Source organism: Poecilia mexicana, unplaced genomic scaffold (genome assembly GCF_051168715.1).
Source record: "Poecilia mexicana isolate PSO_F unplaced genomic scaffold, ASM5116871v1 scaffold_11, whole genome shotgun sequence".
In the NCBI taxonomy this organism is placed as follows: Eukaryota; Metazoa; Chordata; class Actinopteri; order Cyprinodontiformes; family Poeciliidae; genus Poecilia; species Poecilia mexicana.
Window position 1 is genome coordinate 17,888,369 of NW_028263380.1, and position 13,505 is coordinate 17,901,873.

At 37.3% G+C, this 13,505-nt stretch overlaps 2 protein-coding genes across 4 annotated transcripts; both read left to right on the plus strand.

Annotated features, from left to right (window-relative positions):
• The first annotated feature begins 1,721 nt into the window (after positions 1 to 1,721).
• LOC148156446 (cortexin domain-containing 1 protein-like) lies at positions 1,722 to 3,046 on the plus strand. The gene has a single exon (XM_088009911.1). The coding sequence runs from the start codon at positions 1,795 to 1,797 to the stop codon at positions 1,975 to 1,977; it is 183 nt and encodes a 60-aa protein (XP_087866037.1). The 5' UTR covers positions 1,722 to 1,794; the 3' UTR covers positions 1,978 to 3,046.
• A 638-nt stretch (positions 3,047 to 3,684) lies between these two features.
• Positions 3,685 to 13,422, plus strand: LOC106924977 (histone-lysine N-methyltransferase SETDB1-B-like). Of its 3 annotated transcripts, XM_014998969.2 has the most exons (9): positions 3,690 to 4,082; positions 5,540 to 5,644; positions 5,766 to 6,110; positions 6,235 to 6,369; positions 8,188 to 8,389; positions 8,502 to 8,575; positions 8,926 to 9,116; positions 9,607 to 9,733; positions 9,824 to 13,422. In XM_014998969.2, exons 1-8 carry the CDS (start codon positions 4,076 to 4,078, stop codon positions 9,718 to 9,720), a joined length of 1,173 nt encoding a protein of 390 aa, XP_014854455.1. In that variant the 5' UTR covers positions 3,690 to 4,075; the 3' UTR covers positions 9,721 to 9,733; positions 9,824 to 13,422. The 3 variants fall into 3 exon arrangements, with proteins under 3 accessions (XP_014854456.1, XP_014854455.1, XP_014854454.1); XM_014998970.2 differs by having other exon boundaries at positions 3,685 to 4,082; positions 5,543 to 5,644; positions 9,607 to 13,422; XM_014998968.2 differs by having other exon boundaries at positions 3,691 to 4,082; positions 9,607 to 13,422.
• The last annotated feature ends 83 nt before the right edge of the window (positions 13,423 to 13,505 follow it).

The following is a 13,505-nucleotide window of genomic DNA, read 5'->3' on the forward strand; positions in this document are numbered from 1 at the left end:
ACAAAAGCAGGGGGGTGTTTGATCCACTTGTGAACTGTGTAGACCGTTATTCAATTCCTGCTTAAGTATTAATAAAGGCTTTACACCCGGGGGGAGGTCGCGAGGTGTGAGTGCATGCTTGTGTATCTTGCATCCATGTATCTCCTGAGTGCAGGAGCTAATTTGTGGGCTGCTCATTTTCCCTGTAATGATATTGCAAGAGGAGGGACAGTAAAGGCTTTGGTAGCAGATCGCTGTCTAGTGTCGCCTCGTTAATAAGGAAACCTTGCAGCAACACAGAGTTTTGACGCTATAAACTTCAAACTATGACGGCTTTTGGGAGGTTTGGGCTTTTGGCTCTTCGGCAAACAAAACCCAGATGACGATGCTTCCAGCATGGTGAGTTACCGGCTTTGAAACTTTGCAGAGTTGATGCTGGAACTAAAAGAAATGGCGTTTTTGTTATTTATAGGTTTTGTTTCTGTTTAAGTCAAACTCGAATGGCTTTTCAAAACTTTTAAAGATAGTTAAAGTTGGGGGGTTGTAAAGAACCAGTCACCAGACCAATGAGGTTTTTATGCCTTCCTTTGCAAAGGGACAGATCCACAACCTCTAACCCGGTCGGGATCAAAGATTGGTGAGCTCTGCTTGAATTGGCTTTTATCATGATGACCTTCTTCAGTGGAACAGTGCAGAGATAACAGAACAGATGGATGAGTGGGAAATTACATCATAGATAAAGAAAACCTTAAAGAATAACTGGTCAGAGCCAGTTGGGTAACTGAACACATAAAGCACTCAAATAAAATGATTAGTTTTACCCAACAGTTGATCTCGCATAACAAAGCATAGCTGCATCAGGAAACCTATTATCTGGCCGAATTAATATATTTTTTTAGTAAACGATGCTAGCTTTAGTTTTATCAGTTAGTTTGGCTGTCGTAAAATTATTTTCACATGATTAAAGCTGTATGTTTGAATTAGGAAAGTTAAAAAGCAACATTGTCTAACATGAAGATTGGAAATATAAACACATACTCCCTTTAAAGAGACAAAAATGGACAAAAATCTTGAAGGGGCCTCATTGATCCGTTATACAATGTCTTGGAAATGATAAATGAGTCTTGTATTGAAACGTTTTTCTGTCTTTTTTGCAAAAAATATCATTTGTATCTGATTTCCCAGTCAAATGCCTTCATAGGTCACTAAATAAGTAAACGGCGTCCACCTGTGCGACACTTCAAACCTGCCAAAACTTTTAATTCAGGCTGGATACGGAGAGAAGCAAGCAGAAAAGGTGATTTTAAAAAAATATATTAGGTGTAAGCCTCTGCGTAAATAAAAACGAAAAATTGAAGATTTTATTTGATTGATGTAAATGTAGTTTGCCTGGTGTTTTATTTTTGTACTTTTTTCCTCAGTGAAACAGTGATAAGGTGGTATTTTTTAACAAATGACGGCTCTGAACTCAGCTCTGAAGATGATCTCTCATCACTCTGCTTGAATTTCATGGATTTATATCAGCAGATAGATGCAGTTGCAGAGATAAGATATTCACACAGTAATCTGATCTGTTTTAGACGAGCTTATTGATCACGTAGATTAGATGAGGGGCTAAATTAGAAACTGGAAAAAAAAATACTTCAGCGTAGCGATTTAGGATGACAGAAAAAGACATTTTGTGCTTTTACTAAGAAGAATTTTATTCCTCTGTTTGTTTGTTTTTGTTTTTTAAAGTCTTCTCGATCATCTCGGCTGCACATAACCCCAGACTTGAGGTGATAGAGGCGAGCTCCTCTGACAAGACTCGCCCACATGGACCAGCCTGCGTACCAGGCGCCACCCTTTGAGGTGGATGTGGACCTCGGGTTTGCCCTCTTCTTCCTCTTCCTGCTCTGTTTCTTCCTCCTGGTGACGGTGGTGCGCTGCGCCCAGACGGTGGTGGATCCCTACGGCTCGATCTCCACCTCCACCTACCAGGAGGAGCAGATCACCTGAGGCAGTCAGGAAGTCACGTTTCAACTCTGACGGGAGATTTTGTGTGGGGGTGGAAAAAACTTTGCATCATGAACTGTACTTTCAAACTCCACCAGCTGGAGTATTTTTATTTTTTCTTTTAGTTTTGCGAGAATAATAATCCACAGAGCACCAACTGAAGAACAGAGAGACACAACTTAACTTGGAGATGTTGTAAAACATCAGATATCCTGTTGTGTTTGTGAGTTTATTGTCCAAGTTTTTATTAATGACTCATGAATGGCTTTATAATATCGGTTGCATCGAAGTTTCTGAGGATTGTGTGAGTGAATGCCCCAAATGGTTAGTTTCCATGTGGCGTTTTCTGAGAAGGTTAAAGAAATTCTCTCATGCCTATACATTTTTAAAGCCATTAATTGTAAGAGAGCCAGGATTAAATTACACACTAATAAGGCATTACATTAATTACTTTTACTATTTGGACTTGATTGCCATCCTACTTAAAGATTCCACAAGTAATTGTTTTATTAGACAATAAATTACGTTTTGTCTAATATATCCAGCCCTCTAATGGGAAACCAGTGCAACTGAATGTGGTCATGCCATATATCTTGCTAAAAGCAAGTTGACTATTGTTCTCTAGTTTCTTAGGGTTTCAAATATCAAATTAAAATGGAAAATTCTCTAGCACAGTAAATTTTCTCAGCTGTAGTTTTATCTCAAGTTGCTAATTGGAAATATAACTTTTTCCAGCTTCTAGGTCATTTGGCCCTGATCAGCAAACGGAGCATTTTAAGAACATTTTAAATTGCGTTTTAATGTACATTCATGTCCATTAAACTCAAGTTTTGTCCAAAGAATTAAAGAAAATTGGGTTGAATAATTAATCTTCACTGTGTACAATCCCTGAAATCTGACAGTGCACAGTTTCAGTATTTAAAAGAAGGAATTTAAAGTTTTTTAGTCACATAATTAATCTGGAATGCCCCTTAAAGTTGAAATATTTGACTTAGCTGATAGATGATGTCTCTACAACCTTGTTTAAAAATCTAATGTATATAGTGGAGGTTGCTGCAATAAATTGATGTCTTGTGTACTGTTTTTAGTCAGATGTATATTTTTTATTTTCCCTAAAGTTTATAGTTTGTTCTTATGTCTGCACGCTGTTAACTCTTCAAAACCAAAGTTTTAAGGGTCATATGTTTTTCTTTTATAGCATAGAAAAAAAACATATTCACTTAGGAGCTGGCTGAGTTTTATTTCATGTTTTCACATCCTTTTTAATGCAGATGATACCATCAATTTGTTATCCAAATTCTCTTGTGCAAACTTGCAAATCTTTTCAGTTTGTTTTCAATCTAATTCAGTTACATTTGACTCAGCTCAGACAGGTTTTATGTGAAAACAAAAAACAACAAGCTCAAGTTTTTTTTCTGGAAGTAAATCCTTACCCTTAGTTACTGCTATGATAAAAATGTTGATTGAGATGATCAACTCTTTTAAGGTGTGATCATAGACGATGAACTTTCTTTCAATGAGATTGTGTGTAAACTAAAAATCTAAACGAGTTTATTTCCCTGAAACAAGTCAGATATTTCTTTCTTTATCTCTATAAGATTCTTTATATGTGGCACTAATGGAGCTCCATACAGAAAGACAGTTAGGAAAAGAGTTATGCTTTTGTCAGTCAGTCATGTTCAAATCGCTTGTTTTATTACATTACTGTATGCTTTTGAAACTAAACAAACGTATATTATTGATTGGAAGTAAACACTAAATCTGCTTTTACACCAGCTGATGGCGGTGTGGCACAGTTGTGTTCTTTATCACACCCATAACCGACCGAAACAAGGAAGAAGAGCAACAACAACGGAGGTATCCAAAGTGAGGCTTTGTTAAATTCTTGTGTAAAATCTGCACAGCCGATTGCTTCTCCTCAGCCCTTTGATTTTTAAGGGTTACTGTCGATTGCGTTAGCTTCATTGCTAGCATCAACGGTTGAAAGTACCTTCAACGACCAAAAAAAAAAAAAAAAAAAAAAAAAAAAAACAATAACCGTATTTGCTCGTGTGTGTGTTTTTTAAAGACCTTTGTCTTTCGAGGTGGATTGCTTGAACACATGAAAGGTAAGTGTGGTGTTACGTCTTACCTATTGCACGTTTAGTCACTTTGTAATAGTTTAAGTTGTAAATAGAAACGCTTTGCTTTGCAAGTAAGCTAAAGCTAACAATGAAGCAACTCCTGAGCTCACGGTGAACATTTCACTAAATCCTCTTCATGTGAATGTGAAGCACTACCCAACTTATCGATTATTTTTTGTTCACATCAACCGACTCCAAACTTTATTATTTTGAATGTTTAATGGTATTGCCCGAGTGATGTGTACGGGTTTACTAAACAGGAACGTTGGTTGACAAAATACTGGGTATTATTTGTGAAAACAAAGCACATTCTCCATAACTTACTTCTAAGAGACAGACCACAACGAAGGCCTGTTTTTACCATTTAAATGTGCCATTTAGTGTGAAAATGCCCAGAACATATTACATTGTTAGGATTTATACACAGATGAAGCCAATACTGAGAATCCATGTGCTGCTTTTATAGGATTTTAGTGTAAAAGTAGCAACCAGGTACAACTAATCAGATGCATTTTATTAATTTGACAATTTTACAGGGGTGTGGAAAATGATTAATTTTACACAAATCTGTAAAATGTGTCAATTTTCTGATCTGGAACATACAGATTTTTTTAACACAGCAAAGGAGAGAAGACTTCATCTGTGAGTTGCTTCACATTAAGGTTATAAAGCTGTCAAACCAGATTAAAGTCAAATGGAAAAACGTTTGAGGCAGACTTTATTGGAACGAACAACCCAGGAAAACCACACAAGGCCAGACTGCTCTAGTTGCACTATCGAATGTTGTTTGTTTTGGAAAGATTCACAGGGGAGAGATTCTCTCAGAAACCACAGAAGGACAATTTAGGTTTGCAAAGTTGCTTATTTACTCTGAAGCATCTGAAGCGACGTCCACAGGACAAATATCTTTTTGTAAAGCACAGACAAGCACGGTAGTGGAGGAGTGATGATGTTTTTAGTCACCGAATCAACAGTAAACATTTAAAAACAAGCACCAAGTATGGTAAAGTTTTTAGCATTTCTACTGGCTCCTAATTTTTTATATTAATTTTTGGAAATAACAGAAAGAGAGGATTTAAGTTTTGTTGGATCTTCTTCACAGGAGAGTATCATCCAGGCTCTGGCAGTAGCAGACTAATTACCACAACCAAAATCCAACCTAAACTTCCTGCATTTATTATACACATGTCCAGAATGATATGTCTAAAATCTCAGTTTATTCAAAACCGAATCATTGAACTGTTAGACATTTTTTGACCAACACTGCCTATGCCTCTTAAGGTCCATCTCAGAGATATCTTGTGTGAGTTCAGGAGAAGAAATGTGGGTAAAAAAAAAAAAGCTTGAGAATAAGTTAAAAACACATTTATTTTTTTTTGCCTATTATTATTATTATTATTATTATTACATCCCTTCCCTTGTTTTATTTGCTATGTTTGCAGTAGCAATGGAGGTGGATAAGCCCAAGACGAAAACAAAGAAGCTTTCAAGGTCGAGGAGGAGGAGGAAACAAAACAAGAGAAAAACGAATCCTGACAAAGAAAGAGGTAATCGCCGTTAATGCACATTAGCATGCAAGAATGAGTTGGGTTGGAAATGACTGAACTGAGAATGTTTTTGTGATTTATGTTGGTCGAAGCTTTTAACCTGAACTTGCTTTCTTGGTAGAAAATAAGCCTGATTCTCCGTGGGACTCTGTTCCCTCCACACACGAGACTCCCAGCAAGGCAACAAAGTTTGAAAATGGCTGCGACTCCCTCACTCTCATAAAAGACGCAGTTGTGGTTTTGACTAAGCTGCCCGAATATAAAATCGGCGCGCTGAGACCCCCGACGCCTCCGCAGTTCTACAGCGAAGACGAGTCCTTCAGCAGCTCGGATTCGGACACGCAGTGGGAGTCGGAGGAGGACTCCAGCGATTCGGATTTCTGGGTCATAAACAGCAAACTCAAATATTCAAACTCCTCCAATTGTGACCTGATAAGGATGCCTACAACCAGTCACAACTGCAACGGTAAGATCAACGAGAAAACTGCGAGGACGTTACGTCTCTCCCAAGTTAAAGTAAATGCTGTAGGACTTCAACATGTGGTACGTTGTATTTTCCTGTGGTAAAAATAACCTCTGTGTGTCAGCAGGTATCTCCCTTTGCTCGCGTGACAAGATCCGCCCCGACTTACCCGAAGAAGAAATTAACGTTGACATGATGGTTATTGCTCGTAGAAGACCTATGAGGTGGCAGCGTGGTAAAATAGTTGAAATAATTACAAAAGGTAAGATGCAAAAAAAAAAATAAAAATCCTGATTGATACTCTGAGGGTAAACATGCAAAAAAGGGTTTGCATAGTTTTAATATTTACTGGTAAATTTTAGACCTTCTTCATAAACGTGGGAAAAAATTAAATAAATAAATCTTACATCACAGTAGCCTAATCCCACTGAAAAAAATTTACAATATGGTGCATCCACTTATTTTTGAGTGCTGTGGAGTTATTCCTAATTATCTCTAATTTCACTAATTTGCCTACAAAATATACAAGTTTGTATCCATTGTGTGTAGTATAGCCAATCTCTACTTAATTTAACATCTACTTGACATCAAAATCACAAGTAATAAGTTTTTTTGAAGTATAATTATAACTTATTAAAGCAGTTAGGGTTTTAATTAAACTATTTTTCTCAGAGTATCATCTGTTTTACATTTATCTGCAAACTTCAGTAAAAACCACAAGTTAAAAAAAAAAACTCCCAAAAGCTGTAATTTTCAGCCACGCATATCTGTAAAAACAAAATAAAAATAAAAAACTTTTTTTTTTTTTATGGACGCTGATTTCTTATGTTTTAAAATGGTCTTGCTCAGTCAAGCACAATGACTTGTTGTGTGTGTAAATGTCTATAGCAGATAAACAATATGTGAACAGAAAAAAGTTTTTTTTTTTTATTATAGAGCAGATAAAATAAAATAAAAAACTCAAAAAGTTGATATTAAAAATATAAAACTGTTGTGATTCCATGTTTTTTTCAACTTAGTAATTTTGACCCTCGTGGTAAAAAGGTTTGGACACCAACCGGGTCAGGAGATGTGAAAAGGAGTCGGAAGAAGATGGTCACTCATTACGAGTTTGAGAAACACATGACTCAACCGGTCAACACTCAAATAAAATAATAACGTGGTCGTTTTAGACACGGAGGACAGATGGTTTGAGCCATATGTGTGAAACATGACAACATCTTGACTCGTCTCCTCAGGCAGCTTCACATTGAAGCATGTGACCAAAACAGCTCGTGTGTGTTCAGCATTGTTTTGGGTTTTTAAGGATCGGCGGTGCCAACGACCCTGACAGGGACTTGACTGTAGCATATGGCCAGGGTTTCATGTGACCCTGATGAGCTCAGTAGTGATTTATATTGCCTTATCAGGATGATTGTTCCTGATTAAATTTGTATAAACATGATGCTTTCAGCTTAAGTGTCGCATAAGAAGTTGTTCCCTTATCTCTGGGTCGTGCCTTTGTTTGTAATTCTCTTATCGATCTAGAGCGAAACCAACTACAGTCACATTCAGTAAATTGGAGTATACGTCCCGACGAGTCTCAGCCGTCAGATTAAAAGTACTTATTGAAAGTAACAAGTATTACTTTCATTTAAAATCACTTTTTTTAGTTGTCTGATGTAATATTCTAATTTTAAATGTCATGTTTTTATTAGTCGTTGGTGGAAAAATCACCATAACTAACAGAATTGAAGGCTTCCAATCATCCATCTGTGTGCAGTTAATCTAATTAATGTGTTTTTAAAACAAATGAGCTTTTCAATGATATTTTTAATTTATTGAATAGTCTGGGTTTTCCTGCATTATTACTCATTTATCCAAGGTGATACTTTTTTTTTTAAATCCAAAAAGCTTTCAGTCAGAAAAACAAACTCCAAATCTATAACTTTACAACTTTATCAGACAACAGAATGTAAGAAAAAAAGAAGCAAGCTTTCAGACATTTTTGAAATGCAGTCAAGCAGAAAGATTTATTTATTTTTTTTTTTTAAAAGCGAGTTGATTAATTGATCAGTTTCTTACTTTCCTCTCCTAACAGACGATGGGCGGTTGAAGTACAAGGTCAGCTTTGAAGATAAGGGGACGTGCCTCGTATCCGGACACCACATTGCTTTTGACAGCAGGCCCAAGGTGGAGCAGCTCTACATCGGGGCCCGAGTGGTGGTCCGCTGTCAAAATAATAAGTACCGGTTCCGACCCGGAATACTGGCTGAGCTGCCCAGCAGGAAAAATCAGTTCAGGTGTGTGGTTTTTTTTTTTTAATAAGAGAAAAAATACAAACGGTACGTGGCTTCGCCTTTAAAAATGTGCCGGTGGTTTTTGTTTGTTTGACTCGTTTGTTTGGATTTTTAGGTTTCTGATGTTCATGGATGACCACACACCAGTTTATGTCGGGCTTCCTTTGTTTCACATGGTGTGCAGACCTTGTAAGTTCACAGCAACAAATACTCGGGTTCTCTGGAGAAAACAAAAGCTTCATCGCATTATGCAAAACATTCTCTGTTTTTACGTATTTCATATTTTAGTGTAAGGTACTTGTGTCATCAGATTTCTGTTGTTTTTTTTTAATTCATGAAGAATATATTGCATATTGTAACATTGGTGTGCACAATATTAACATTGCATAAGATGCAATAATCGCATTAGTTTCCTCTTTGCATGCCAAGAACATATTGAACCTCTTCTTTGATTGTAGTATAAGTTCGCTTCCTTACCTACTTCAGACGGATCTGTTCATACAGTAACACACTTTAATCTTTTGCTCTCTTCCCAACAGTGGAAGATGTTTTGGACGACGTCCCCGACGGAGCGCACAAATGCTTTATGAGACAGTACCTGAAGGACTGGCCGTACCCTCACTTAAACAAGTACAGAGCTGGACAGAGCTTTAACGTGGAGCTTAATGGAGTCATGCAGATGTGTGAGGTTGTTGTGATCGACTGCAGCTTAATGCAAGTTGTTTTTCAGGTCAGTGTTTCTTCTTTTGCTTCTTGTTTTTTTTTACCTGTCTTTTAAACAGTTTTGCATGCAAGACGTTTATCTGTGAAGGATTTATTTTTCAGTCTTTTCTTGTAATTTGTAAAGAGAGACTTAATTTTACCTCCCATACCTTACATTTAAATTATTTTAATGAGAAGTATCTGTATTCTTGTTTCTGGTTCCTAACCAATGAGGATCTGATTTTTTTTATATATTTTTTTTAGATGGCATGTTTGCCTGTTTTTCCAATCTTGCAAAATGGCTTAGAAAAATTGACAGGAAGAGAATTGAAGTATTATTAAACCTTCTTAGAAACTCCAATCAACTCAAAATTTTAATATTTACTTTTTATACATCTGTACCTCACCACTAGGTTTTTTATTTATAACACGAGCAAGCGCATAACTATGTTGATATCTTACATCAATGCCTTTAATATTGTGTTCCTAACATTTTTTATTTTTTTTTTATTTTCCAGGAAAACCAGCGAAGGGAGTGGATCTTCAGAGGCTCTGTGCGACTGGAGCACATTGCCAGACTGTGGGAGGAGAGGAACAAGCTAGAGTCCAAGGACGACTCTGACTCTGATTAATCCATAGATGCAGGTATATGTAAAATAGATGTAGAAATGATAAATGCAAATTCCTAAGAGGGATGCGTCATTTTTTGTTTGTTTGTTTTTGTTTTTGTAACAGTTCAGCCTAAATGAAATTTACGTTAAAAGACTGAAAAGAGACCCCCCAGGCAAACCCTTCCCCGTGTTCTTCATGACGATGAATGACTTTAATTTTCCCTGCTCCCTAATTGTACAAATGTACTTACATTAATTAAACTGAAATGCAAAACAGTCCCATAGATTCCAGAGTATGTTTTCGGAGCTGAAACCAGGTTACCTGGAACTTTGACAAAGCAATTTTTGATGATATGGTCGCCTAGAGATCTCGACTGGACACTATTCGTGGCAGCGGGAATTTAAAAAATGCAACGTAAATATTTCCAAAAACAGCCGAATTTTTCCCGTGAGCAAGGGAAAAGCCTTATGGCCCGTCAGAAAGCTGAATGGCAGTGTGCAGCAACGTGTGCAAGCTCTGCATTGCTCTGCTTGATACAGTTGAAAAATCTTTGCTAAATGTTCTTTTTTTGTTTGCTTGTTTTATTTTTAATTTTTAAACATTGTTGTACCTTCTTACTGGAAACCAGGCATTGCCTACTGCTGTGACGCAAATCTGCCAGCTGGCTTGCATAGCAGCGAAACAAGTTTTTTTTTTAATTTATTTTTTTTAATTTTGATTCGATACTCGATGTAGAAACTGGTTTCTCGATGTAGAAATCTTCTTCTCTTCAACAGCTCGTGAAATCTTTTTTTTTTTTTTCCCCCCTGTGGTGTAACAATATGCATCGTTTCAGACTGGCTTTGCTTTCCGTTTATCTACTCTGTTGATGTCTGACCCTTTTTCTTTGTGGCGTTTGAGTCTTAGTTTCTCCAAAAGCTGGAGAATTATTTCATGTTAACCAATCATTTTATTATCCAACTATTAATCAAGAGGACTCAATTCAATATATTAAGCTTTCCTTATTCTAGCGTCTCAAATATGTTTTTGAAATATTAAAGATATATCCTTAAATCTATTACAAATCATTCTAGGTATATCTTGTGTGGCCACAAACAGAATTGCAGTGCTACACTATGTTGTCAAATGTTTTGCTCGTCTGATTTTAAACCTTTATGAACTTGAGTGACATCATATTCTTAATCTGTGCCGTTTAGGATGTTGGCACCTATAGAAATTCTTCTGGGAAGTCTTCCCACAAAGATTAGGAGCGTGTTTATGGGAACAATTTGTGAGGTCAAACACTGATGTTGGGCAAGAAGGTCCAACTTCTACGCTCTAATTCATCCCAAAGGTGTCAGATAAGATGAGGCCACCTCTAAACCCTTTCCAGAAAGTTGGGATTATGAAATTGTCCAAAACGTGTTTATGTCCTGCAGCTTTATTGGAAAACCACACAATCGTCTCTGCACCAAACTTTGCACTAGATACACTGCAGTCAATACATTGGATTGCCACATAAGGAGTCATTGTTCTTCACTCAGAACACGTTTCAGTCGATCTAGAGTTCAGTCACGCTTTACACCACGACAGCCAACTTGGTAACGTAAGGCTTGCATCTGGGTGTTTGGCAGTTGAAACCCGTTTTATGAAGTTTTCTACTGTTCTTGAGCTACTCTGAAGGCCAAATGAAGTTTGTAGTTCTGTAGATTTTCACTAGTTGCTATTGCTACATAAGTGGTGAGAAAACCCCCCCAAAAAGATTTGAGACATGCGTCTGATATCCCCCATTGGATTATTTTGTACATGTTAGATTTCCTTCAGGTTTTGTTCCAAATGCATTTATTTTCTTTACCATTTAAGGTAAAGAACCTGGCCAAAAAAAGGTAATCACCAATAAAAAGGTCGCACACTTTAGTGTTTTGTTGGTCTGCCTTTAGCTTTGATTTTTTTTGCTGTTGCTTTGTTTCGATAAGCTTCTGCGGTGTCACAGGATTTATTTCCATCCAGTGTTGCATTCTCCAAAACATCCCAAAGCTTCCCAATGGTGTTAAGGTCCGGACTCTCTGTGAGAATAATGTCCAACACTCCCTGAACTACTCTTTCACAATTTCAGCTTGACGAATCTTGGCCTTGTCATCTTGTAATATTCCCCGTGTCATCAGGGAAGAGACAAAACATTGGTGGAATAATCTGGTCATTCAGTATATTCAGGTAATCTGCTGACCCCATAATTTTGCTCAACTTTGACCTGACCCCCCCAGTTGCAACTCCAGATCATAGCGTTGCCCCACAGCTTGTATAGGACACACTGGGCACGAAGACCGTATCACTCCGCCTGCCTCTCTTCTTGCCTTGATGTGCCCATCGATCTAGAAGAGGGTAAATCTGAACTCATCAGATTATACGACCTTCTTTCAGAGTCCAGTCTTTTTTGCTTTATTGCAAATTGAAGTCTTTCTCTCCAGTGTTTCTGACTGATTAGTGATTTTCTTATGGTTGTACAGCTTTTCAGTCCCAATCCCTTGAGTTTTTTTGCATGGGAAAATATGCTTACTTTCACTATGAATCATGGCCCATAGTTACACTGTTTTATTTTTTCTTCTTTGATTTGATTTCAGTGATGTTTAAGTGATAACCCCCATCACAATTATTCTTGACATTTCTTCTTAAAGTTGATGCTTCTGGGCTGCACAGTGGTGCAGTTGGTAGAGCTGTTGCCTTGCAGCAAGAAGGTTCTGGGTTCAATTCCCAGCCCTGGTCTTTCTGCAGGGAGTTTGCATGTTCTCCCTGTGCATGCAAGGGTTTTCTCCGGTTTCCACCCACAGTCCAAAAACATGACTGTCAGGTTAATTGGCCTCCCCAAATTGCCCCTAGGTGTGAGTGTGTGTGTGTGTGTCTCTGTGTTGCCCTGCGACAGACTGGCGACCTGTCCAGGGTGACCCCGCCCCTCGCCCAGAACGTTAGCTGGAGATGGGCACCAGCAACCCTCCCGACCTCACTGAGGGACAAGGGTGTAAAGAATATGATGATGCTTCCTCACTCTCCTTCCAATAAGTTCTTGACTTATTGGAAGGAGAGTGACCCAGTAGTTTCTGTAATCTCTTTAGCTGTTTTCTCCACTTAATTCAAATGATTTGACTCTTCTTAAACAGACTGACATGTTTTCCACAGCCAGAGGATACATCTTTCACTATGATGGTTCAAGAAACAAGCTACTCATTAAATCAGCACTCTTAAATGGTGCGTTGCCAGCAGAAAGATGCAGTAATTATCCAACAAGGTATTTGCTTAGTTAAATCCAGTTGACAAAACGCTTTTTGGTCAGGCAGTGTTTGTATTAGACTATATATACCTCTTTGTGAAAGATTACAGAAGAGCAAGCAACTCAAATATTAATATCCTAAGTGTTTTTATTCAAATGTGATTGCATTTATTTTGAAAGTATATTTATTGCATAGTAACAATATGATTTGACAGTCACTTTTCAGATATTGATTGACACTTATTTTATTTGATTTAACTGTATGCTTTTTATTTTAGTCATTTTTGTTGTCTACTCAATCTTCCCTCTAATTGTCCCAAATGAACTATGAATGTTAATTGTTTATGTTGTCATAAATTTTTTTTTGTGTCCATTTGTGACTCTTCTTTTTAAATATTTTGTAATTTTGGTTCTTGGTCATTTTTGTTTACTCATCCTAATTTTCAAAGGCTGGCAATAAAACTAGTTTCTTACACAACTTGCCTCATGTTTTACTTTGTTTGGTATCTTCTGTTTGATGAAAACTACCCCGGTTACTTTAATCTCAGCTTGGTGAAAATT